At 39.8% G+C, this 11,149-nt stretch overlaps 1 protein-coding gene across 6 annotated transcripts in view; it reads right to left on the bottom strand.

Annotated features, from left to right (window-relative positions):
* Window positions 1-11,149, bottom strand: part of dpf3.L (D4, zinc and double PHD fingers, family 3 L homeolog) — a 148,672-nt gene that overhangs the window by 43,233 nt on the left and 94,290 nt on the right. For all 6 annotated transcript variants that reach the window (XR_005963492.1, XR_005963491.1, XR_001932738.2 and 3 more), the window contains exons 4-5: window positions 1,891-2,015; window positions 1,147-1,242 (exon numbers count right to left, since the gene is read on the bottom strand). Coding sequence is in view for 3 of the 6 variants with exons in the window: in XM_041573295.1 (XP_041429229.1) it covers window positions 1,147-1,242; window positions 1,891-2,015 (221 nt within the window). In the remaining 3 variants the exon portion in view is untranslated. The remainder of the gene's footprint in view (window positions 1-1,146; window positions 1,243-1,890; window positions 2,016-11,149) is intronic.

Raw genomic sequence — 11,149 nt, 5'->3', positions numbered from 1 at the left:
CAGCCTACATGTCAAAGATATGACCAAAGTCTCCTCATATATTGTTTTGTTCAAACGATCATTAAGACATAAGATCGTTCACAGAGCACCGACTAAATCTGCCCATGTACGGCCACCTTTAGGGAGAGTATCAGCAGTAAAACCCATTTGTAGACAAATTATCATTGGTTTATAAACATGTTTGAGCCTTTCCAAATGCTTTATGCATCTCTACAATTCTTATGAGGTCCCTTGATATTTGTTTTAGTTGCAGTATAACTAACATGGAGCGTTCATTCTTGAGAAGAGCAGACTGTCAGTTACTAAACTTTGGGTGCCTCTTTTATAGGGCTGGACGCCATATGTTTTTGTCCACATTGCACCTTGTTCCCCCAACTGATATAAAGCATTCGCTCTTTGAAAATTAATTCTTTGTGCCTAGCTCTTCACTTCCAAGGTCCTACAGCTCAACACAAGTGCTAAGTGTTTAATTATGTATCTCAGCTCTGGACCTCGAGAGGTGTAAGGTACAGAGTGCAGCAAGACTCTGCACGCAAATTCTTATGATTAAGCATTACAGGGCATGATTTTGCACCTCTTGGTCCTCTAGCACCTGAAACTGGGGTCTTGGTCAATGACCCCTTTAGGGGAATTGACATTGTATAATGCACCTCTAAAATAAAAGGGTTTGCATGTACCATTAAATGCATTTTGTGATGCTTGAATTGAAATTTCCTCCAAAAAAAACCCTTACCAGCCATTCAATTTCTACTGGCAGCTTTCCCTGCCTGTTCAGAAGAGCAGGTGACATCCCAGATGTTTGCACTGTACAATGCCAGCCAATCACTAGATAGTGGGCAGGCAACCAGCAGCTCAGGAGGCCTGGCAGAGTTCTGCAGTTTATGTTTCTTTGTTTTTTAAAAGATGCTTCTGCCATAGAACACCAAGCTGCCTACTACTCAGGGCTTAGTCCCTGGCTGTGGAATACAGGAGGTTCACACAATGTCATTATGAAACCACTGTTACTAACCTTGTAATTAAGTAGCAATTAAAACTTGGGATTGATTTAATTAAAAATTGTTGAACATTATGCTAGCATTGCAGAATTGTTACAGATTACTTGGCACAAGTCTAAGAAATGCAACTGTAAAGAAATGAATTTCTTACCCGTCCCCTGCTCCTGTTCTTTCGCTTTGGAACTTCTTCTTCTATATCATCCTCTCCATTGGCGTCATCTGCATTTTCATCGTTTTCTAACACTCTCTAAAATGACACCGGTATCTAAATTATATGCAGTAGAGTAATATGGAGACAATGGAATAACTGCAGCCTTCAGGCCTGGTCTATTACCCATAACGGCCAATCAGAAGCCACTGCTTACTGATCTACTACTTTTTATACTAATAAAAACCAACATTTGATTGATTTGATTTGTTGCTAAGAGTTACTAAACAAACTTTGTTTCGGAATGATGTGTTATAATGTAACACTCTGGAAATGAAGATGCTGCATTGTTAACGTATGATACTAATTTGGTGGCTGTCAAGTTAATTGTCAACATTCCTTAGTTTGCAGAGGAAGTTACTTTTTTAACTTTTTTCCCCCCCTTGGAAATTATTGACCCAACCAACTGCACAGGTCTATTTCATTTTTCCAGTGACTCAAATGGACTACTGTAATCATGTTTATTAGATTAATTGCTGTAATGGGGTTATGTAATAAATGGTGGAAAATCTAGTCACCTACGACAACCATGATTGACTGTGGATGACTGCACCAGGTCAAACTTTGTGACTTGTATTACATATGGGAGGCTACGGTCATGCCTGTTAAGCACAGCATACTGACAACAATGTTTTAACTGACTGTTGGAATGTTTCTTCCTGTGTTATGTGTTATGTGTCAAATTACCTGAATCTCCTGTAGACTTTCTTCATCTCTGACATCTTTCTTCTCAATTGCTTCACCTCGTAGCAAGGCTTCCAGTGTAGTTCCTTCTGACAAAACGTTGTCCTTCCTCAGAGAGAAGTCAACATCTGCAATTAAATACAAATAATGCTTGCTTTTTGTGTCGATACTGAGATGGTAACAAATACAATCTCAAGCTCACTTGGCAAAGATTATGATGATCTTGATTGTGGCATAACAGATCTCAAGAAATGAATGATGACTTTGCTTAGAGAGAATGCAATCAATTACCTAAATCTACACTTCTCTAAATTTCTCTGATTACATGGACATAGTTTTTAGATCAAAAAAAGTTTTCACAGGCATCCCAATGCTAAGAATCTGAAACATTTTGGAAATTTAGGCAAAAGGTTTTTTGGAATGATTTTTGGAAGAACACAGTTTTTGTCATGAACAGAGAATTTAGGAAATATATATATCAAAGGTAGACATAAGTCATAGGGAAGCTAAAGTGTGTGAAATTCTGTCCCCAAAGTGGTGCTTACATTTAGAAGGAGAAAAAGTAATCCTGCACTTACTGCCAGAATTTAAGCAGGAAGTATGAACAGGACTGCAGATGTGCCCTTGAAAGTATGCCCTTATGCCCACTAGAAAGTAAGGGGCCTGCAAAATGACACATGTTCCACCTATAAACCACCCCTATATCATGCTATTCACAGACAAGCAAGGTCGCCATTAGAAATCACGGGGCCCCATACAACAATTTTTGGGGCACCCTGGGCCCCGCCCCACCTCAAGCCCCATCTCATATCCCGCCCACACCACAGTTAAAAGACCACTCAGACAACAGTGCTAAAAACGGTAAACCCCCCACACACAAGTTATAAATAGCCATTGATGGTGAGGGATCCCCTACAAGTTAAAAAAAACTAACGCCAGAGCCCCCCCTACAAGTTAAAAAAAATTGGCACCAGGGCCCCCCTTCAAAAGGTTTTTTTAATTTTTTTAAAAACATTGGCACCAGGGCCCCCCATAAAAGTTTTTAAAAATCATTGGTGGTCAGGGCCCCCCATGAGTTAAAAAAAAACAACCGGCCCAGAGAATATTTTTTAAAACAAAACATTGGTGGCAGGGGCCTATAGAGTATTAAAATAATACATTGATGGCTAGGGGTTTAAAAAAACACACACACATTGGTGTTCAGTAGAACTGAACTCCTGGCTTCAGGACTTTAACTTCTGCTCTTTTCATGGCTTTGGTTTTTTTTCCGCAGCTTCAGGACTTCAACTTCGGTCTTTTCGTGGCTTCGGGTCTCTTCGTGTCTTGGGGACTTCAACTTTGGCTCTTTTTGCACCTTCGGGGCTTCAACTTCGGCTCGTTACATGGCTTCAGGTCTTTTTACGGCTTCGGGACTATAACTTTGGCTCGTTTCGTGGCTTCGGGACTTTAGCTGTTTGGGACTTTGGGGCTTTTTGGCTCTTCTGGACTTTGGAGGTTCAGGACTTCGGAAGAGGCGGCATGGCTTTGGCGCTGTCAAGGGGGGCCCAGCTGTGCTGCACTTCTTGAAATAGCTGGCCCCCCCTTGACAGCCCTGAAGCTGTGCCGCTCCTTTAGGCCCGGGCCCAGTACAGGACTACCCCTGTGCCCCCCTGATGGCGGCCCTGCAGACAAGTGCACATCTTTGGGATGTAATGATTTGCACCTTACACTGGAAAAATTAAGTTCACATACATTTTACTTACTGATCTTTGGATGCAGACACATACTGGATAACCTTAGTGAGGTTCATTTATGAGTACATTTTGATTAAAAACAACACTACCAGTTTAGAGGAGAGCTAAACACATAAACTACATAATGGACAATTCCTTGTTGTATTCCAGTTGCTCCAGAGTAATCTTTATTCGCTACTTTACTACCGCTTCACTCTTTTCTGTCTCCCCAAAGCCACTCATTACTATACTAGAGAGTTTCACCTCCCTGATTTCAAATAGGCAAAAATACAATAAGAATTTACTAGAGATTGGGATTCAGCCCAATCCCAAACCTTTCACGAAGGATTTGCCCGAATCCCAAACCTTTCACAAAGGATTTGGCCGAATCCCGAACCGAATCAACCTGAAATTGCATATGCAAATCAGGGCTATGGAGGTTAAGGAGAATCACGCATGCAGCACATGGAATAAAAAATATCCTTGTTTATGGGACAAAAAGTCACATGATTTTAAGGATTCAGATTCAGTCCAGCCAGGCATTTGGATTTGGCCTAATTTGAATTCTGCTGAAAAAAGCTGAATCCTGAATGGCAATTGGAGCACTTTGTTTTCTAAAGTTGCCCGAAGTTTCCTTGCGATGCAACTTCAGGCAACTTCGGAAAATGAATCAATCTGAGTGCCATCCCACCGGTGATTTAGATGCTAGCCAGCAGGAAGGCTTTCAGGGAGATTAGTCACCCGAAGAAGAGGCAATTTGTCGCCAGGCTACTAAATCTACCGGAATCTTAGCGTGTGCCCTTACCCTAAAGAAAAAAGGATCTACCCCTGAGATATCTCCTAAACAATAAATAAGGGAAATATAATAATAAGCACAAAGTTTGTACCAGGTCTGGTAATTCACAGCAATATACGATCTTTTATTTTAAACAAGTAAGCTGTGAATGGTAACTGCCGTTTATGCCACAACTTTTGTAATATTTACTAGGTAACAAAGAGAAATCGTGTAGTGTTTTTGTTTGGACTAACCTATTCTCTGGAGCTGACCAACTGCTATGCTACAAACAATATACAACCATTATTTCCACACATTTGTACAAAATATTTAAGTGCATTTAAAAACATTCAAACGCTCCATTGAGATTTTTTTAAAAAAATTAGGGGTGTAACTACAGAGGAAGTGGACCCTGCAGTTGCTGAGTTTCCCAGGGGTATAGAGGTCCCAATGAGACCCTAATTAAGTTCAATTTCAATATTTTTTGGTAGAAATTACCAACGTTTGGAGGCCTTATCCTGTAGTTAAAACAAAACAAAAAAACTCTAGATATTTCTTATGAAATCAATGACCATGACTACTGATGGGTACTTGGCAAAGGGTATTAGTGAGCCTATGCAAATAGTTCTATAGATCAGAACACAAGGCTCACACTGTGATTATCTTCATGCTATGTGAGAAAGCCTCTGAAATCATTCTTTTCTTTTTCTAGTTCTTGTAAGAACACATTGCTCCAGAGCAGAGACAGCTGACAAAACACTAGTTATGGGGCTGCATGCTGCGTTCCCTGCTCAAGTGACACCTGCTCAGAGAAAAACAAGATGTACCCAAAAAGAAGATATTACATACTTTATCAACAAGATGATAAAAACTTTATCTGAGATGATGCACAGGCACCTTTCCTGGAGATCTATAAACAACACAACTTTACTGAATATGACAGCTTGAGTTTAATAACACAGAAGGTTAGGACAGTGCTCTGGTTATCCAAGGATTTGTTTTCTTATATTAAATGTCTCTTCCTAGCCTTTGTTTATCCACAGCAATGCTATAGTATCACCCAGACTTCTCCTGTCAAAATTTGTTCTAGCAACGCAGAGATTGGCAAAACAATCCAGATGCCCCAGGGAAATGAAGGGTCAGCTAATGGCAGACTGTGAAGGCAGCAGTAGGGGAGAGTCGATGGCTGCTGAAATAACTGCTGCATATTAGTAGCTTGTCAAAAGCTATTCCACCAAAAATATTTGTTGGGATTCCCGTTGGAAAATAGAAATATTTAACCTGTTTCAGGGCTAAACATGTTTTCATGTAGGAAGCCATAGAAATATGCAGCATTTCATAGTTAGAAGTTGTGTTGAACCATGGGTAGCATTACATTGCCATAGGGAATATATAGATAGGGAATGTATAGTGACATCCATGTAATATTAGCTTGGGCAACTCACAATGGCACGTCCCAAACAAGGAGGTAATTTAGACATTATTTCCCTTACCTCCAGGGACTATAGATGGGGCATAGTTAAATCATTTTAAGACAAATATACATATATAGCACCTTCACCCTTTAAAAGGGCACTAGTTAGGAACAGCAAAAAAACTTTGCACATATTATGGCATTAGTCACTAATTCTGTCTATCAATTCCATACATTTTTGGAGTCTTTGGGGTATATTTATCAGAGAAATTAGAGATCACCACAACGCACTAGAGTGAAATTCTACCACTCTCCATTCATTTCTATAGCATTTTAAGGCATATTTATTAAAGGGTCAACTTATACTTTCCCTCATTGATATATACCCTTTTAAAAAAACAAAAGAAATGAATGGAGAGTGCCGGAATGTGACACTAGTGGACTGTAGTCATCCTCTAATTTCACTCTTTGATAAATATGCCCCTTCATGTGTTTAGCCCTTTCCTTTATGTTTTACCTCCACAGAACCCTCAGAAATGCTGGTGTTCACAGAAAAGGTGGAGTTGCAATCTATGTAAGCATCGACCTTCAGAAAAATCAATATATCAATATGTTATATATGGTATATATCAATATGGTATATTTTGATGCATCACAATTAAATACCCCTTTGAGATGAGCACATAGTACATTTCAGTAAGTAAAAGGGTTACCAGATTCCCTTCTGTTTTTGTGCATTAGCTATCCAAATTGCCTTCTGTAACCATTAGATTTTATTTACAAGGAAATTCAAATATCCCTATACCAGATGATGCACTTTAGCTTAAAATGTCTGCCAAAGGCTTCAAGCAGGTGACCATAGCCAGAAAAACACAAGCCACAATCTGCAATGGGAGAGGCAATGTATTAACATGATCATAATTTGTCTCACTATGCAATATCCCTTTTGCAGCGTGACATAAGCCCACAGTAGCCAGCCTTGCCATCAGCAATAAAGCTAAGATCAGCATTAGGCGCAGGTAATGAATTTCTAAGTAGCGCACATCGCAGCACTAGAAAGGCCAGACATGAAGAATAATGGCAGCAGATGAAAATGCAGATGGATCAGTAGAGCCTACAGGCTGAGAATGAGGGAATTAAAGTTAAGGTGGAAACAAGGTCATCCACAAAGTCAGCAAAACTCCCTCAACGGGAGAACAAGGCGGCATTCCAATCACACAGCTGCCATCTGGTTAAAGTGCAAGCTCATGTGACCTGGAGAACCTTGTTCTCTCTTGATAGAGACATTGCAGCATTGAGCTGAATACAGAACAAGAAACTATGGTGGCTGCTGCACTACAAACGGAGCAGAGCAGATATAAAATGTTGGAACAAAATAATTCTAAAGGTAAATTAAGTTATACATGCAGAGCCAACATTAACACACATCTGCATGCAGCCGCTCTGTCCTCCTGCGACTGGCTATTCCAAGCTATTTTGTTAATTTAAATTAACTTGTGGCCAACTTTTTTAATTTCCCTGTCCATTTTGGCTTGCTGGTTGAAGCAATGCATAAATGTCACCCTGGTTGATTAGGCTGTACTTACTAACTTTCATGTTCATGGCTTTAAGGATTACTATACTTTAAAGGGGTCCTCCACCCAAAAACTTTTTTTTTTTTTTTTGAACAGTGAAAGAAAATGCAACTGTCAGCAACTTCCTAGTGTTTATTAATTAAACATTTTCAATGATTTTAAAAGGAATTTGTAAATGTAATTGCTGTTAAAATAAATTGTCTAATATTCTGCACTCCTGGGTCTCACTTCTCAAACAATGTTGCAAGGCAGCTGTTAAAAACTCATTAACAGACCTGGATGAGACCTGACTCCCGTTACATTGATGTAGTTGGCCAGCTTAAATATATTGCAATATAAGGACAAACAATCCCTGTTTTGTTTAAAGGGTAAGGCATTTTTCAGTAGCAGTATGCACAAAATGTCTCTGTCTTAAATATATTGATAATGGGTTGAGTGCAGAGGACTCTTGTATTTGTCTATATGTATTTTGTGGTCACAGCCTCATTGCACCCCCACCTAATGGTTTCAAAAATGAGTGGTGAGCACAACTTTCCCTTGTTTGACATTGCTTTAGGAGTCAGACCCAGAGAACAGATAGGGATAAAGAAACACTGCTTTCAACTCTACTTAGATTTACATACATAGTTGAAAAACCATAAAACATGTTAATTCATGTATATTGGAAAGTTGGTTAGAATTACATTTTCTTTCATTATTCAAAAATCAGTTTTGGGGGGGCAACTTCTACCAGCATCGGACTGGGGGGGTGTGGGGCTGCTGCTTCAGGTCATTTCTAGTTGCCACATTAAGAAGGTCATCCACAAACACTATCCCTGTGTAAACTGGTGGCTACAGGTCACAACACAGAAAGTCTTGTAGTTGCACACTTAAAGATCTTGAGTATAAACACGGGAGCACTTTATCCACAGTCACCAGTATAGCTTTTCCAATATTACGTTTACACTAATCTCCAAACAAATATCAACCAACAGACTAAAGGTTCCTAGGCCAATGGGCCCACCTAAAACCTACCCTCCTGTTCCTGCTCTTCAGACCAAGGGCTCTGTTCTGCATAGAATCCAGGCAGAGGGGTCAGCCTTGTGTCAGGGTCCTAAGGCCTATGTAGTGTTAGTTTTCTTTTTCCCTGGGTCCCTGTCTGGCCAGGTACCACCAGTCAATGGCCTCTTCCTGCCTCCTCATTGGAGCCTTGCCTGCTCGGCTAGCTTGCCTAACACTATTTCTCATCACCGACATTGAGCTACACAGGTCTAACTAGCCTAACTAATGATTCTTTAGGGTACCTCACTGAGGTGGCAAGCCTCGGGCTCCCTTGTGTCTTTCACTTTTCAGCCAAAGCACACTGCCCTCCCCCTTATTTATTCTCTCTAGGGAAATCCCCTTTAAGTGCCTCAGAGGAGAACCAGCTCTAGAACCTCAACAGGATCCCTTACCTTGCAGTGCCATCTAGTGACTGGAACCAAAATAACACTATTTACACAAAATAAATGATTTCTACCTCTTACACTTGCTCAGGGTGTCCAAAACAATGTTCACAGGACATTTAAAAAGGTATGGTTAGTTTATCCATTCAATATCGCAATGAAAAAGGTGCACAATTCCTACCATCTATAACATCTAAGGCCAGAAGATCAGAATTACTAGTGTTACCCACATTTGCCCCCCCCCCATCATACTGTATAGTGCGGTTGTGTAGACTCCTCCTTCTGTAAGCCCTTCATTATCTCAATGTCCAAAAACATTTTATTTGCGAGTGAAATCTTCGATTCTATTTGAAGGCACACATCTCTCATCACAGAACAGATAAGCACAAAATTATTGAAAGACTGAAAGGTACAAAACATTTTACGGTAGTCTACAAAGAAATCCTTTGTTTGTCCCCAAAATGGCTAAATGCACTACAATTATTACTGAGGGAAACCCAGCTGCAAAAGCTGGTGCCAGTCTATAATCCCTTGTTTCTCTCTTCTGTATCCAGTGCTTGATATTCAGTTATCAAAAGTGCTTTGGTAAAGCATGTATAATAATATATCAGAAAGGAATGGCCATGGCAATAAAAGTAAATTACTAGCTGGCTTTAATTCCCTTTGTTCTATCAATACCAGAGCCAGGAAAAAAAGATGCCACGCAGGCTGTGAGATTGATCTCTGCTTGTGAGCGCTGAGCACAATGATCAATAGCCAGTCCCTCTCCTCATCTGCCCTGGGATGCGTCTAGTCTCCAAGCTGTGCTGGATGACAGTACAATTTATAAGAGAAGCATCTGCCAGTGGGAAAGAAGCAGTGCTTTGCGGTGCCATACGCTTACATTGCTTTCACCAAAACGTGAAGGTGAATAGCTGCCAACAATATTGTGCAAAACGAACTACATACACTGTATGATATAAGACAAAGCATCCATGTGCATTTCGGAGCTGCAATAAAATGAGAACGAAACTGTAGATCCATTAGTAACCTCTTTTGTACAGAGAATCCTTTTTTAGCTCAGCTTTTTTTTCTGCCGTGTGCCTCTTTATTAAGCAAAACCTCACTGGCAACCAATCGCCTGATCAACACTTCTTTAATGAAGCTAAATTAATTTACTTCACTCAAAAAAATCTTATTATGATTAAATAATGTGCCCAGTGGCACATTACACAGGGTTTACGCAAAGACTTCAAGGAACATTTACTAACACAAGGTCTTTGCTTGTCAATCAATGCACTGTACATTTTGCTCTTGTGCTGGGAGCTAGTGGAGAGCAGCACCATGGGCAGTAGTACTGTCCATAAGATAGAAACCGACATTTTCACAAATTCTGTATTTGCTCCTTATGGGTTACCTTTATGCATTGAATTCTCACTAAGTTGATTTTTACATTTAAATAAGTGAAAAAGCACAGACATAAAATACTTTGATCATATCGCAGACAGTTGGCTCTCTTCTTGGAACGTCAGTGCCATCTTTAAGCGCATTTCAGTTGAATTGTCTAGTTGATGGCTGAAGCGTAATAATTATTATATATGTCGTCTGCTGTATCTTGCATCAAATTTAAAATTGGCTTTTTTGCATTAAAAAATTCCTTCTGTCCTCAAAGTGGATTTACATAGAACAGGAGCACAAAACAACTACATAAGGACAGGGACTGGAAGATGGTGGTGAGTACAATGTACAGCATACAAGTAACCTAGCAAAACTCAGCATACTACTACAAGACCAAAGACAAAGGCCTCAGTCTTGATGGGAAGACATTTTCTATTTTGTATTTTTGGAGAGGCTTTTTTGCTATTTCATGGTGTACTGACAGAACCATGGGAAGGCAGATCACATTATCTACTCTACCTTTCTACTTTTTGAGGGCACTTTCCTTCTTTTTGCTAAAGAAAGTTTGTTGGAGAAATTGGGTAACACTAAAGAAGTAAACATTATTATTGTCATGACACCACTAGATACTAGGGATGGTCTAGACACCGGCAATATATATTAGTTATTATTAGTGAAGTACTGGAGTTGTGTTTATATATGATTGGCTGGTCATGGCAGATCTACACACTCTGGCAGTATTGAGGGCATGCTATGATACCTTTTCTTTTATTATTACAAATTCACAGACAGACAAGGTACTTATACAAAAATACTTTTGTATGTTCAGCGGCAGGTTAAGTTGGTGCCAAAAAAATGCACATATGTAGGGTTAACCCTTTCTGTATTATTTTGTTGATTATCATGTGTTTGCCTCTGTGTTGATAGCTCTCCCTAACCCAGATCTCTTTATAGACATACTGTAGTGTCAACTGTAGTATCAACTG

Source organism: Xenopus laevis, chromosome 8L (assembly GCF_017654675.1).
Source record: "Xenopus laevis strain J_2021 chromosome 8L, Xenopus_laevis_v10.1, whole genome shotgun sequence".
NCBI lineage: Eukaryota > Metazoa > Chordata > Amphibia > Anura > Pipidae > Xenopus > Xenopus laevis.
This window is presented reverse-complemented; position numbering and strand designations above follow the sequence as displayed.